The sequence below is a fragment of the Coenobita brevimanus genome, chromosome 55 (genome assembly GCF_032717465.1).
Source record: "Coenobita brevimanus isolate Jiangsu-jjx chromosome 55, ASM3271746v2, whole genome shotgun sequence".
NCBI classification, from domain to species: Eukaryota; Metazoa; Arthropoda; class Malacostraca; order Decapoda; family Coenobitidae; genus Coenobita; species Coenobita brevimanus.
The window spans coordinates 30,845,121-30,861,362 of NC_137008.1; the positions used below are offsets into that span (position 1 = coordinate 30,845,121).

At 41.0% G+C, this 16,242-nt stretch overlaps 1 protein-coding gene across 1 annotated transcript in view; it reads left to right on the forward strand.

Moving 5' to 3' along the window:
- LOC145401289 (cytochrome P450 2L1-like) overlaps window positions 1-16,242 on the forward strand; it is a 183,974-nt gene that overhangs the window by 120,346 nt on the left and 47,386 nt on the right. The window contains exon 10 of the mRNA XM_080273616.1: window positions 14,416-14,560. Coding sequence (XP_080129742.1) covers window positions 14,416-14,560 — 145 coding nt within the window. The remainder of the gene's footprint in view (window positions 1-14,415; window positions 14,561-16,242) is intronic.

Genomic DNA, 16,242 nt, shown 5'->3' on the forward strand with positions numbered 1-16,242 from the left:
GCTCTGATGATTTTGATGTGGCTAAAAATGTTAAACTTGTCCCTCCTTTTAATGAATCTGATTTAACAAAGTATTTTCAGTTGTTTGAGAAGGTAGCTACAGGTTTTAATTGGCCCCAAGAGTATTGGCCAGTACTCCTTCAAACTGTTCTCACCGGTAAAGCTCAAGTAACTTATGCATCTTTGCCTCAGGATCAATCTGATAATTATGATGTAGTTAAGAGCTTGATTCTTAAGGCCTATGAGCTTGTTCCTGAAGCCTATAGAGTAAAATTTAGGACAACTTATAAGCAAGATAAGCAATCCCATGCTGAGTATGCAAAAATCAAAGAAGATCTGTTAGAGCAGTGGTTAAATTCTAAGAATGTGGATTCTGATTTTGGTAAATTTAAGCAGATGATTTTGCTGGAGGACTTCAAAAGGTGTATTATTAAAGATGTAAGCCTATATCTTGATGAGAAAAGAATAGATAATTTATCTGATGCTGCAGTTTTAGCTGATGAATATGTTCTCACTCACAAGAGATATTCTAGAGAAAAAAGGAAAGCTGAGAGTAAGTACGTTGCCTCTACTCAGAGTACAGGTAACAGGAAAGAGAATAAAGATGATGTTTCTCAGGAAGTAAATACCAGCTTCACCTCTAGATTTCAGAAAAGTAAATGTACTTATTGTAGTAAGCTTGGTCATACTACGGAGAAATGTTTCAGGAGACACCGTGATGTGAACAAAAAGGAGTCTTAAAATATTCAGTCAATTGGTCTAGTGTCCACCCTTGAGAGTTCCCAGAATTCTTTAACTGAGTTAACTGAACCTGCTTTGAGGGGTAAATTAAATTCTCATAATGAAGCTCCTCTTTTGAGCAGTAACGTGGGTGACACTCTCAAGAGTTCATGTGCTAATTTCCTGTCTGATGGTTTTGTCAGTCCTCTGGACAGTAATGACAGGAGATCAGTTAAAATATATCGTGATACAGGTGCTTGCCAATCCCTTATGCTGACCAGTGTTCTAGGCTCTAATGTTTATTCCTCTGATGAAACTGTAATCTTACAAGGTGTAGGGAATAATTACTTCTCTGTCCCTCTGTGCAGGGTGAATTTAGATTCTGGTTTTGTTAATGGTTCTGTTATGGTTGGGTTGGTTGAGACACTCCCAATGTCAGGTGTAACTTTCTTACTTGGAAATGATATTGGTGGAAGTCAAGTGTGTCCAGCTCCTCAGTTGTCTAGTGAGCCAGTGGCTGCGGCCCAGGATTGTGATGTCCCTGATGTATTCTCTGCATGTGCTGTCACTAGGGCTAAATCTAAAGTTACTGGTAACTTAGAGGATAATGATGATGATAATGTTATCCTAGCTGACACTTTTCTTGCTAATTTGGACCACTCACCAGATGAGGCAGTACCCCGTAGTGTTGATAATTTGTCTCGTCAAGAGTTGGTTGAGTTGCAGGTTGCTGACCCTGAGTTGAAAGGTCTAACTAACTCTGCTTGCAGTGAGGAAGAGTCACCTGGTGCTTCTACTTGTTATTATATAAAGTCAGGAGTACTTATGAGAAAGTGGAGACCCCCAACAGCATTAGCCGACTGTGAATGGGACGTTGTACATCAAGTTGTCATCCCTCGTGTTTGTAGGCAGGATATCATTAGAGTGGCTCATGATTCCAGTTTGGCAGGACACCTTGGAGTGAGGAAGACTGTGGCACACATTTTGAAACACTTCTACTGGCCAGGTATCTGCAGGGATGTTTCCTGGTATTGTAAGTCTTGTCACACCTGTCAAGTTGTGGGGAAGTGTAATCAGACCGAAAAGGTTGCACCTCTAGTTCCCATTCCTCCTTTTGAGGTGCCATTCACCCGTGTGTTGATGGATATTGTGGGCCCTCTTCCTAAGACTTCTTCAGGATTTTCTTATGTGTTGACCATGATTGATATGGCTACTCGTTATCCTGAAGCCATTCCACTTAGAAATATCTCAGCAAAGAACGTGGTTAAGGAAATGCTAGGGTTCTTCACCAAGTTTGGTCTGCCCAAGGAGGTACAGTCAGACCGGGAAAGTAATTTCATGTCAAATGTTTTCAAGCAGTCTCTGAAAGAGTTGGGCATCACCCAGATCACGTCTTCAGCTTACCATTCCCAGACGCAAGGAGCGTTGGAGAGATATCATCAAACACTCAAATCCATGCTCAGGAAATACTGTTTGGAACATCAGAAAGACTGGGATAAAGGTCTTCCATTTGTTGTATTTGCCGCAAGAGAATCTCCAAATGAATCACTGGGCTTCTCACCTTTTGAACTACTGTTTGGCCATGAAGTAAGAGGACCCCTTAAGTTACTCAAGGAATGCTGGCTGTCGGAGGAAGATGACGTCAACCTGCTGGAGTATGTGATGAAGTTCAAAGAACGGCTGTCCACTGCTTTACAGCTGGCGAGAGAGAATTTAGGAGCTGCTCAGGAGAAGATGAAGACTTGGTATAATAAGAAGTCAAGGTTACGCCACTTTCAGCCAGGAGATTAGGTTTTGATTCTGCTACCGGTGCATGGGCAACCTCTTCAAGCCAAGTTTGGTGGTCCTTATCTCGTGGAGAAGAAAATCAGTGATGTCAACTATGTCATCGCCACACTAGATCGTAGAAAGAACAAGCAACTTTGTCACATCAACATGATAAAGTTATATCACAGGCGGGACAAAAATAACCCAGTCTGCACTGCAGCTGTTCCACCCGAGTCTGCAAGTGAAGTTCTCCCATGCAGCATGAGCCTGAGTGATAGTTTGGGGAAGAATCCTGATATCATGAATGATCTCCAGACTAAGCTTTCTCATCTAGCTCCCGAGGAAAGGCAGGAGTTTTCGGCATTACTGCAGGAGTACCCGCAAGTGTTCCGTGCCACTCCAGGAAGAACCACTGTGTTGATGCATGATGTCGATGTTGGAGATGCAAAGCCAATTAAGCTGCCTCCTTACCGTGTGAACCCAGTGAAAGTTTCTCTCATCCAGAAGGAGCTTGGCTACCTGTTGGACCACAAGATGATTGAGCCCTGTCAGAGCGAGTGGAGTTCTCCTGTCACTCTAGTCCCTAAGCCAGGTGGGTCACAGCGGCTTTGCATCGACTACAGACGTGTTAATCAGATAACCAAAACAGACACTTACCCTCTCCCTCGTGTGGAAGATTGCATAGACAAGATCGGAAAGGCTAGGTACATAAGTAAGTTTGATTTGTTAAAGGGATACTGGCAAGTACCTATGACTGAACGTGCTAGGGAGATCTCATGTTTTGTAACACTAGGAAAGACTTTTGCATGTTCTGTAATGCCATATGGTATGAAGAATGCACCAGCCACTTTTCAGAAGCTCATGAATGTTGTAACAGAGGGTTTGAGAGGGTGTCTTGTTTATATTGATGATGTATTAATCTTCAGTGACAACTGGAAAGATCACCTAGGCCATGTCAGTAAATTTCTTGAGCGTTTGGTTCAGGCTAATCTTGTAGCTAATTTATGAAAGTGTGAGTTTGGTCAAGCTAAAGTTCAGTACCTTAGATACGTAATTGGTGATGGACATGTTGCACCACCAGGAGCTAAGGTTCAGGTTATAAGTGATCTTCCCAGACCTAAAAGTAGAAAAGAGCTACAAAGATTTTTGGGAATGGTAGGTTATTACAGGAGATTTGTTCTTAACTTTTCAATTCTTGTATCACCACTTACAGACCTACTGAAAAAGGGAGTTAAATTTGTCTGGACCAATGACTGTGAGTCCTCTTTCAGCAAACTTAAAGCTATCCTATTAAGTCAGCCAGTGGTCGTTACTCCAAATTTTGGTAAGCCTTTTAAGATGGCTGTTGACGCAAGTGATACAGGAGCTGGGGCTGTTTTGCTGCAAGAGGATGATCAGGGTATTGAACACCCTGTATCTTATTACAGTAAGAAGTTCACTCCACCTCAAAAAAACTACTCAACTATTGAGAAAGAGCTTTTGGCCTTGATTTTGGGTTTACAGCATTTTTCATTTTACTTGTGTTCTGGTTTTGGCCCCATAGTCATTTATACCGATCATAACCCACTGAAAATCCTTAGTAAGTTTAAAGATAAAAATCAGAGATTGACAAGATGGAGTCTACTTCTTCAGGATTATTCATTAGACATACAACATGTCAAGGGGAAAGAAAATGTTATTGCAGATTGCTTATCTAGACTTTAGACAGATTGTTTTAGAGTAATAAGAAATTTCCTTTGTAATTTTTTTTTTTTTTGGGGGGGAGGCGTTACATAGCCTATGATTTCATCATCCTTTGTGTAATTCTAACGTACAGTATGCCGCATGTTTGATCACGAGCGTGTTCTACCTCACTCCCCCCTTCTACCCTTATAGTAGAGTAAGTCGTTCTTTCTGTTGTTCAGAGCAGGAATGTCAACTCTTTGTCCCCTCTGCCTTCATTTGCGCGTCCTTCTTACAAGTTGTATCAAGCTCTGCCTGCCCCTATATAATGAGCCCAGTCTCTGCATTAATTGCCACTTAGATCTACTCCTCATTTTGTTCACATCTCTGTCCTCCCCTGTACAGTTGTTATTATTGTGAGTGCTCAGGAAGTCTCCAACCATCTAACTGCTGTGTAATTTGAGTATAAGTGTTGTTGCATTTTTTCTTGTACTGTATAGCATAAGTTGTTAATTCGGAGGCCTAGTGAGCTTTTTGTGATTCATGTGCTTTAAGTGTCAGCCATTATTGATAATATTTTGTATCTGTAATAATATGTCTTGCATTCACTGAGCATTATCCGGTTTTCTCATTTTATCAGGGCTGACTTAGATAAACTTACAATTGTTAATTTCGTGTTAATAGAGGGTATTGCAGTTAACCATATATTTAACCTGTTTTTTGCCATTACATTATCCTTATGAGTCCTGAATGTTTAGTTGTTAGTTTGAGCATTAAACTTAAACTTGTAATTTTACCTAACTCTTGTTTTGAACCAGGAACTTTGCGGGACAGTGGTGATTTTTGGTGTTCTCACTTGAAGTGTACATTTTCTTTCTCTGTTCCCTAACAATATATATATATATATATATATATATATATATATATATATATGGAACAGAGAGAGATAATGGACACTTCAAGTGAGAATACTAAAATCACTACTGTCCCGCAAAGTTCCACGTTCAAAACAAAAGAGTTAGGTAAAATTACAAGTTAAAGTTTAATGCTCAAACTATCAACTAAACATTCAGGACTCATAAGGATAATGTAATGGCAAAACAGGTTACATATATGGTTAACTGCAATAGTCTCTGTTAACATGAATTTAGCAAGAGCAAATTTATCTAAGTCAGCCCTGATAAATGAGAAAACTGGATAATGCTCAGTTAAAGCAAGATATATTATTACAGATACAAAATATTATTAATAATGGCTGACATTAAAAACTCTACACGAATCACAAAAACATTACCAGGCCTACGAATGAACATCTTAGGCTATACAGCAAAAGAAAAATGGTAACAACACTTATACTCAAATTATACAACAGCTAGATGGTTGGAGACTTCCTGAGCACTCACAAAAATAATAATACACTATACAGGGGAGAACAGAGATGTGAACAAAATGAGGAGTAGATCTAAGTGGCAATAATGCAGAGACTGAGCTCATTACATACGGGCTGGCAGAGCTTGATACAACTTGTAAGAAGGACACGCAAATGAAGCCATAGGGGACAAAGAGTTGACAATCCTGTTCTGAACAACAGAAGGAACGACTTACTCTACTATACGGGGGAGAAGGGGGGAGTGAGGTAAAACACGCACGCCTGGTCAATATGGAAGCCACGAGGCGAATCGTGATCAAATATACAGCATACTGTACGTTAGAATTATACAAACGATGATGAAATCATAGGCCATGTAACACCTCCCCACATAGAAAAGAAATTTACAAAGGAAATTTCTTATTACTCTAAAACAATCTGTCTAAAGTCGAGATAAACAATCTGCAATAACATTTTCTTTCCCCTTGACATGTTATATGTCTAATGAATAATCCTGAAGAAGTAGACTCCATCTTGTCAATCTCTGATTTTTATCTTTAAACTTACTAAGGAATTTCAGTGGGTTATGATCGGTATAAATGACTATGGGGTCAAAACCAGAACACAAATAAAATGAAAAATGCTGTAAACCCAAAATCAAGGCCAAAAGCTTTTTCTCAATAGTTGAGTAGTTCTTTTGAGGTGGAGTGAACTTCTTACTGTAATAAGATACAGGGTGTTCAATACCCTGATCATCCTCTTGCAGCAAAACAGCCCCAGCTCCTGTATCACTGGCATCAACAGCCATCTTAAAAGGCTTAGCAAAATTTGGAGTAGCGAGCACTGGCTGACTTAATAGGATAGCTTTATTTAAGTTTACTGAAAGAGAATTCACAGTTATCGGTCCAGACAAGTTTAACTCCCTTTTTCAGTAGGTCTGTAAGTGGTGATACAAGAATTGAAAAGTTAAGAACAAATCTCCTGTAATAACCTACCATTCCCAAAAATCTTTGTAGCTCTTTCCTACTTTTAGGTCTGGGAAGATCACTTATAACCTGAACCTTAGCTCCTGGTGGTGCAACGTCTCCATCACCAATTACGTACCCAAGGTACTGAACTTTAGCTTGACCAAACTCACACTTTGATAAATTAGCTACAAGATTAGCCTGAACCAAACGCTCAAGAAATTTACTGACATGGCCTAGGTGATCTTTCCAGTTGTCACTGAAGATTAATACATCATCAATATAAACAACACACCCTGCCAAACCCTCTGTTACAACATTCATGAGCTTCTGAAAAGTGGCTGGTACCATATGGCATTACAGAACATGCAAAAGTCTTTCCTAGTGTTACAAAACATGAGATCTCTCTAGCACGTTCAGTCATAGGTACTTGCCAGTATCCCTTTAACAAATCAAACTTACTTATGTACCTAGCCTTTCCGATCTTGTCTATGCAATCTTCCACGCGAGGGAGAGGGTAAGTGTCTATTTTGGTTATCTGATTAACACGTCTGTAGTCGATGCAAAGCCGCTGTGACACACCTGGCTTAGGGACTAGAGTGATAGGAGAACTCCACTCGCTCTGACAGGGCTCAATCATCTTGTGGTCCAACAGGTAGCCAAGCTCCTTCTGGATGAGAGGAACTTTCACTGGGTTCTCACGGTAAAGAGGCAATATAATTGGCTTTGCGTCTCCAACATCGACATCATGCATCAACACAGTGGTTCTTCCTGGAGTGGCATGGAACACTTGCGGGTACTCCTGCAGTAATGCCGAAAACTCCCGCCTTTCCTTGGGAGCTAGATGAGAAAGCTTAGCCTGGAAATCATTCATGATACCAGGATTCTTCCCCAAACTATCACTCAGGCTCATACTGCATGGGAGAACTTCACTTGCAGACTCGGGTGGAACAGCTACAGTGCAGACTGTGTTATTTTCGTCCCGCCTGTGATATAAATTTAGCATGTTGATGTGACAAAGTTGCTTGTTCATTCTACGATCTAGTGTGGCGATGACATAGTTGACATCACTGAGTTTCTACTCCACGAAATAAGGACCACCAAACTTGGCTTGAAGAGGTTGCCCATGCACTGGTAGCAGAATCAAAACCTGATCTCCTGGCTGAAAGTGGCGTAACCTTGACTTCTTATCATACCCAGTCTTCATCTTCTCCTGAGCAGCTCCTAAATTCTCTCTCGCCAGCTGTAAAGCAGTGGACAGCCGTTCTTTGAACTTCATCACATACTCCAGCAGGTTGACGTCATCTTCCTCCGACAGCCAGCATTCCTTGAGTAGCTTAAGGGGTCCTCTTACTTCATGGCAAAACAGTAGTTCAAAGGGTGAGAAGCCCAGTGATTCATTTGGAGATTCTCTTGCGGCAAATACAACAAATGGAAGACCTTTATCCCAGTCTTTCTGATGTTCCAAACAGTATTTCCTGAGCATGGATTTGAGTGTTTGATGATATCTCTCCAACGCTCCTTGCGTCTGGGAATGGTAAGCTGAAGACGTGATCTGGGTGATGCCCAACTCTTTCGGAGACTGCTTGAAAACATTTGACATGAAATTACTTCCCCGGTCTGACTGTACCTCCTTGGGCAGACCAAACTTGGTGAAGAACCCTAGCATTTCCTTAACCACGTTCTTTGCTGAGATATTTCTAAGTGGAATGGCTTCAGGATAACGAGTAGCCATATCAATCAGGGTGAACACATAAGAAAATCCTGAAGAAGTCTTAGGAAGAGGGCCCACAATATCCACCAAAATACGGGTGAAAGGCGCCTCAAAAGGAGGAATGGGAACTAGAGGTGCAACCTTTTCAGTCTGATTACACTTCCCCACAACTTGACAGGTGTGACAAGACTTACAATACCAGGAAACATCTCTGAAGATACCTGGCCAGAGAAGTGTTTCAAAATGCGTGCCACAGTCTTCCTCACTCCAAGGTGTCCTGCCAAACTGGAATCATGAGCCACTCTAATGATATCCTGCCTACAAACACGAGGGATGACAACTTGATGTACAACCTCCCATTCACAGTCGGCTGATGCTGTTGGGGGTCTCCACTTTCTCATAAGTACTCCTGACTTTATATAATAACAAGTAGAAGCACCAGCTGACTCTTCCTCACTGCATGCAGAGTTAGCTAGACCTTTCAACTCAGGGTCAGCAACCTGCAACTCAACCAACTCTTGACGAGACAAATTATCAACACTACGGGGTACTGCCTCATCTGGTGAGTGGTCCAAATTAGCAAGAAAAGTGTCAGCTAGGATAACATCATCATCATCATTATCCTCCAAGTCACCAGTAACGTTAGACTTAGCCCTAGTGACAGCACATGCAGAGAACACCTCAGGGACATCACAATCCTGGGTCACAGTCACTGGTTCACTAGACAACTGAGGAGCTGGACACACTTGACTTCCACCAATATCATTTCCAAGTAAGAAAGTTACACCTGACATTGGGAGAGTCTCAACCAACCCAACCATAACGGAACCATTAACAAAACCAGACTCTAAATTCACTCTGCACAGAGGGAGAGAGAAGTAATTATTCCCTACACCTTGTAAGATTACAGTTTCATCAGAGGAATTAACATTAGAGCCTAGAACACTGGTCAGCATAAGGGATTGGCAAGCACCTGTATCACGATATATTTTAACTGATTTCCTGTCATTATTGTCCTGAGGACTGACAAAACCATCAGACAGGAAATTAGCACATGAACTCTTGAGAGTGTCACCCACGTTACTGCTCAAAAGAGGAGCTTCATCATGAGAATTCAATTTACCCCTTAAGGCAGGTTCAGTTAACTCGGTTAAAGAATTCTGGGAACTCTCAAGGGTGGACACTAGACCAATTAACTGAATATTTTAAGACTCCTTTTTGTTCACATCACGCTGTCTCCTGAAACATTTCTCCGTAGTATGACCAAGCTTACTACAATAAGTACATTTACTTTTATGAAATCTAGAGGTGGAGCTGGTATTTACTTCCTAAGAAACATCATCTTTATTCTCTTTCCTGTTACCTATACTTTGAGTAGGGGCAACGTACTTACTCTCAGCTTTCCTTTTTTCTTTAGAATATCTCTTGTGAGTGAGAACATATTCATCAGCTAAAACTGCGGCATCAGACAAATTATCTATTCTTTTCTCATCAAGATATAGGCTTACATCTTTATTAATACACCTTTTGAAGTCCTCCAGCAAAATCATCTGCTTATATTTATCAAAATCAGAATTTACATTCTTAGAATTTAACCACTGGTCTAATAGATCTTCTTTGATTTTTGCATACTCAACATGGGATTGCTTATCTTGTTTATAAGTTGTCCTAAATTTTACTCTATAGGCTTCAGGAACAAGCTCATAGGCCTTAAGAATCAAGCTCTTAACTACATCATAATTATCAGATTGATCCTGAGGCAAAGATGTATAAGTTACTTGAGCTTTACCGGTGAGAACAGTCTGAAGGAGTACTGGCCAATACTCTTGGGGCCAATTAAAACCTGTAGCTACCCTCTCAAACAACTGAAAACACTTTGTTAAATCAGATTCATTAAAAGGAGGGACAAGCTTAACATTTTTAGCCACATCAAAATCATCAGAGCTAGATGATCCAGTTCCACTTTGTTTCATGCGATACTCATGGTCTGCCTGAATCCTAGCAATTTCAATTTGTGCCTGTTCCTCCTGAATAAGAGCCTGAGATTCAGCCTCCTTAGCACGAGCCTCCTGCAGGGCTAGCTGTAACTTAGCTATTTCAATCTGCGCTTGCTCATCTGGAAGAGTTACATTAAACAAGGTTTTATTAATCATGTCAACAATTTGATCTTTAGACTGATGAGAGCGAACAGCAATTCCCAATTGTTGAGCACCAAGCATAAGTTCATTCTTTGTTCTGTTTTCTACATCAAAACTGTTTGCACATTTGACAAAAAATGTTTGGCTTCATGAAGAGTAGTAATAGTAGACATCATGAATAAATCAGTCACAAAATATCAAGCAATATGCTTATGATAATATCCTGAATATCCTGATAAGAGGTCGCCAAATTTATGTTATGGAACAGAGAGAGATAATGAACACTTCAAGTGAGAATACTAAAATCACTACTGTCCCGCAAAGTTCCACGTTCAAAACAAAAGAGTTAGGTAAAATTACAAGTTAAAGTTTAATGCTCAAACTAACAACTAAACATTCAGGACTCATAAGGATAATGTAATGGCAAAACAGGTTACATATATGGTTAACTGCAATAGCCTCTATTAACATGAATTTAGCAAGAGCAAATTTATCTAAGTCAGCCCTGATAAATGGGAAAACCGGCTTATGCTTAGTTAAAGCAAGATATATTATTACAGATACAAAATATTATTAATAATGGCTGACATTAAAAACTCTACACGAATCACAAAAACCTTACCAGGCCTACGAATCAACACCCTAGGCCATACAGCACAAGAAAAATGGTAACAACACTTATACTCAAATTATACAGCACCTAGATGGTTGGAGACTTCCTGAGCACTCACAAAAATAATAATACACTATACAGGGGAGAACAGAGATGTGAACAAAATGAGGAGTAGATCTAAGTGGCAATAATGCAGAGACTGAGCTCATTATATAGGGGCCGGCAGAGCTTGATACAACTTGTAAGGACACGCAAATGAAGCCATAGGGGACAAAGAGTTGACAATCGTGCTCTGAACAACCGAAAGAACGACTTACTCTACTATAAGGGGGAGAAGGGGGGAGTGAGGTAGAACACGCAAGCCTGGTCACTATGGAAGCCACGAGGCGAATCGTGATCAAACATGCAGCATACTGTACGTTAGAGGGATGATGAAATCATAGGCTATGTAACAATATATACAATATAAATATATATATATATATATATATATATATATATATATATATATATATATATATATATGCTCCTTATTTATGACAACAGAAGCTGGGGTTGTGATCCTGATGATGATAATAGGTCGTGACAATCCCAATGATACAGGATAAAATATTTGTAGGTTCGTAATGATGATGATTCTACCCCTTCATGGAAAGGATGATTTCAGTTATTAAGTAAGCAGTCCTTCAGAGAAAAGCGATGTATTTTTTTTTTTTGGCCTCCATTCGCCAGGATCCTGCCTCTGGAGAGACTGATTATTTCTTGCCTGACCTGAATCAAATTTTAATGGTGCAGCGGGAATAAAGTTACTCTCTTTTCTACGGTCTTCGTATTGGGCTCCTCCGATCACAACCTTATCACCTTAACCTGTCCTATCACTCTGGTACGGCCTGTGGACCCTCCAGGGAAACGTCGTCTGTGGCATTTTGGAGCTGCGGACTGCGAGGCCCTCAGGCAGTAATTCTTTGATTTTCCCTGGAATGATTATTGCTTCCATGGCCGTGAGCCATCTGAGTGTGCCTTGCGCATTACGGAGGTTATTCTCCCGGGCATGGAAGCATACATTCCTTTCTCATATCCTTTGACTAACGCAAGAAAGCCTTGGTTTAATCACGCTTGTTCTAATGCAACAAGGAGAGGGCCTACAAAAGGTACGGGACCCAACCCACCACTGAATCACATCATCTTTACGTTTCTGCCCGGAATCGTGCTAAGTCTGTTCTTCGCTCTGCTAAAAATAATTTCATCCGTACTAAATGCTCTCAACTCTCCAACTCGAATTCTTCCCACTCCTTCTGGCACCTTCCAAAAACCTTTCTAACAACTTTACCTCATCATCCTTCCCTCCTCTTTTCTACTCTGATGGTTCTGTAGCTATTTCTTCTACTGATTAAGCAGATCTCTTCGCACAGTCTTTCTCCTCCAAATCCACCTTAGACGATTCCGGTGCTGTTCCTCCATCACTTCCCCCCTCTGACTTCCTCATGGCTGACATTAAAATTTCTTCAGCTGATGTATTTTCTGCCATCACTGGCCTCAGTACTAACAAGGCATATGGGCCTGATGGGGTCCCTCCTGTTGTTCTCAAGAACTGTGCTTCTGTGCTTACACCCTGCCTAGGCAAACTCTTTCGCCTTTGTCTGTCAACTTGTACCTTTCCTTCTTGCTGGAAGTTTGCTCTCATTCAGCCAGTCCCAAAGAAGGGTGACCACTCCCAACCCTCCAACTATCGTCCAATTGCTTTAACGTCCTGTATTTTAAAAGTTTTCGAGTCAATTCTCAATAGAAAAATTTTAAGGCATCTTTCCTATCACAACCTTCTTTCCGATCGTCAGTACGGGTTCCGTCAGGGACGTTCCACTGGCGATCTTCTCGCCTACCTTTCAGACTCCTGGTCATCCTCCTTTCGGGACTTTGGCGAAAGCTTTGCCATTGCACTTGACATCTCAAAGGCTTTCGATCGAGTCTGGCATAAATCTTTAATTTCCAAACTGCCCTCCTACGGTTTCTATCCTTTTATCTGTGCCTTCATCGCTAGCTTCCTTTCTGGTCATTCTATAGCCGCTGTTGTAGATGGCCATCGTTCTTCTCCTAGATCCATCAACAGTGGTGTTCCTCAGGGCTCTCTTCCTTTTATTCATCAATGATCTTCTAAGCTGTACATCTAACCCTATCCACTCATACGTTGATGACTCCACCCTTCACCTTTCCATTCGGTTCCCACAACGCCCATCTCAGCAGTTACTTCAACAAGAAAGGGATGAGGCTATGGCACACCTAATGTCTGACTTGGCTCGTATCTCTGACTGGGGTAAAAATAATATGGTTGTCTTTAATGCATCTAAGACTCAGTTCTTACACCTATCAACCCGACAAAATCTTCCACAGGTATATCCATTAATGTTTAATAATATTCAGCTTAATCCTGCATCATCCTTGAACATGCTTGGGGTTTCATTTACTCGGGACTTATCTTGGAAAGATCATATTACATCTCTTGTAAGATCTGCTTCCAAGAGACTGGGTGTGCTAAGCCGACTCCGCTCTTTCTTTACCCCTGCAGAATTGTTGACTCTATACAGAGGTTTTATCCGCCCGTGTGGAGTACAACTCTCATGTGTGGGGAGGCTCCCCATATAGAGCTCTTCTCAATAGGGTGGAGTCAAAGGCTTTTCGTCTCATTAACTCTCCTCTTACTGACTCCCTTCAACCTCTGTCTCTTCGCCGCACTGTTGCATCTTTAACTCTTTTCTATCGCTACTTTAATGCTCACTGCTCCTCTGAACTGTCTGCTTGCATTCCTCCACCTCTACGACAGGCGCGTAGCACCCGTCTGGCAGCAAACTCTCATCCCTTTTCTGTCCAACTTTCTTATGCAAGAGTTAACCGTTACTCCCAGTCTTTCATTTATGCAACAGGTCAACTCTGGAACTGTCTCCCTCTGTCTGTATTTCCTGCTGCCTATGATCTCCAGTCTTTCAAACGCAGTGTGTCCAGGCATCTCAAAATGATCGGATCTTGAATTTGGCTCTCTATTGTATTTTGTTTTTCTCTTGGAGGGAACTGTTACTGCGGGCTCATGGTCTTTGGTTCCTTCTTCCTCGCATAAAAAAAAATATAAAAAAAACAGGTGTTTATATTAGGATAGACGTTTCACTGATGATCTGCATTGTTATAGAGGAGTCCTTTCCTGTTTATAATGAAATCATCTGGAGCTAAGAAAATAAACTGATACATGCATCACTGTACTGAAGTGATTAATGGGTCCATAAAAAATGTGAAAGTTTTTAGTACGAAGTTGTTCCTTCAGGGCAGAGGAATACACAGTGACCCTGCTTCCACTGACCTTTTAGTAGCGAAGAAATTATTATAGGGTTTACCTAACCCCTCCATTTAGAAAGATCTTTCTCTAGGGTTATAAAAGATATCTGCCAGTAGCAAAAACGAAATAGATGTGTCTCCCTCCAGGACAGCATAATACACTGTATGGCCGCCTCCATTCACCACGACCCCCGTTACTGGAGTAACCCTGACCGGTTCATGCCCGAGCGCTGGCTGGATCAAGACGGTCGTTTCGCTCCCAAGAAAGAAGGATTCCTACCATTTAGTGTGGGTGAGTACTGAGGTGGTGATAAAAGCCGGATATTGATTTACTTATTTCTTTCTGTTTTTGTCTTTGTATCTTTGTCGACCAATTATTGCCGGAGCGATGGCTGGATGAAGACGGTTACCAAAAAGTAAACCCTAACTTTGTGTGTGTGTGTGTGTGTGTGTGTGTGTGTGTGTGTGTGTGTGAGTAATGATCTGGTTGTGATATATCAATAGTTGCCCGGTCAATGGACCACTGCTGTCAAAACCGATGTACAGTAGTTATAACATTATCTCCGTCAGTGTCTACTTTATTAGTTCCCGGCTTCAAATGGTGTGTTGTGTCATTATGGTAAGGACAAGTCTCATTTCTATAATACTGCGTTGGTGTTCGTTGGTGTCTGAGCAAATCCTAGCCCCATAGACTGAGGGCTGTATTCATAAGCTTTTTTTCTGCTTAAACTATGAATTAGCCATTTTCCCCCTACCTGAAATTTATACAGCCATCAATCACTTCACAGCCGAATTAGAGTGAGTGTTAATGTGAAAAAATACTACCAAACAGTGACCTCAACAATAATTCACTGCAGTGAAGGTTTGTATATCACCAGATCCGATTAAGATCCATTATGAATACGAACTTCCAGGCGGGCCTATGCTCTGGCGGTCGAACTAGCCAATACAGTGATACGTATGGAAGATTTGTAGGTGGGAAGTGGGAATTGCCAGTCGGTTCACTGTCCATCATCTACCTCACCAACCCCACCAATCAATGCCTCCCTTCCATCAACCGATGGGCGTCTGCATCCCTTCCCCCATTAGTCCGGCAGCCAAATCAAAATTTTATGGGTTACCTTCAAATGCTGTATAGAGTTTTGCTCTCGGTGTCAAGTGAAAGCCAAGAATGCGTAAGTTAATAATCTGCCGGGTGCCCTCCTCTCACCGTTGAACATTTTGAGTAATTTAAGATGGAGTCCATGATGGCCAACAAGTACGAAATGTGCTGAAGCGATGCTTGAAAAACCTAACAAAATGAACTGCAATGGTACAGGTTCCATTATTTTCACGAATAACTTGACAATGAAAATATTTTGTTTATGGGAATGCCTTTCTGATCAGTCACCTAAATCAAGTCAGTAAATGAAATGGAGAAATAATGGTTTCACTACACCGGATCATTGCATTTTTGCATGTTTGCTTCTGCTGTACTCATTATTCTTGTATATTTAACTTATTTTTGTGTTGCTAACAATTTTTTTTTTTCAGCCATCTTATATATTGACTGTTAATGACTAGTGGTGGCAGTATTGAAAAATACTTTCATGGTCATAGTAATTTCTGCAGAGAAAGCGAAAAGGTGCAAGCAGCATATGCATGTGATTGTCTAATAATATCATGTTTGATTACTCCATCAGTAGCAACAAATTGAATTTAACTTTCACGTAGAAAAGTAGTGCAGTGCAGGGTGGTGGATTTGGTGGAAGAGTAGTATGTAGTACGTGGTGCAGGGTGAAAGCTTTATATTGCAGGTATGAAAAATGACTGACCGCTTCTGTTATTTTGCATTTAAATACAACTGCTGTGATAAACAAGACTGACTGAGTGAATGTGGTTCCAGTAGGATTAGCAATATTCTTAGGTTTCGTAAACTTTTTCTTGATGGGAAAGCAGATCACCTTGCAGGAAATATGGTCAGAGACGAGAACT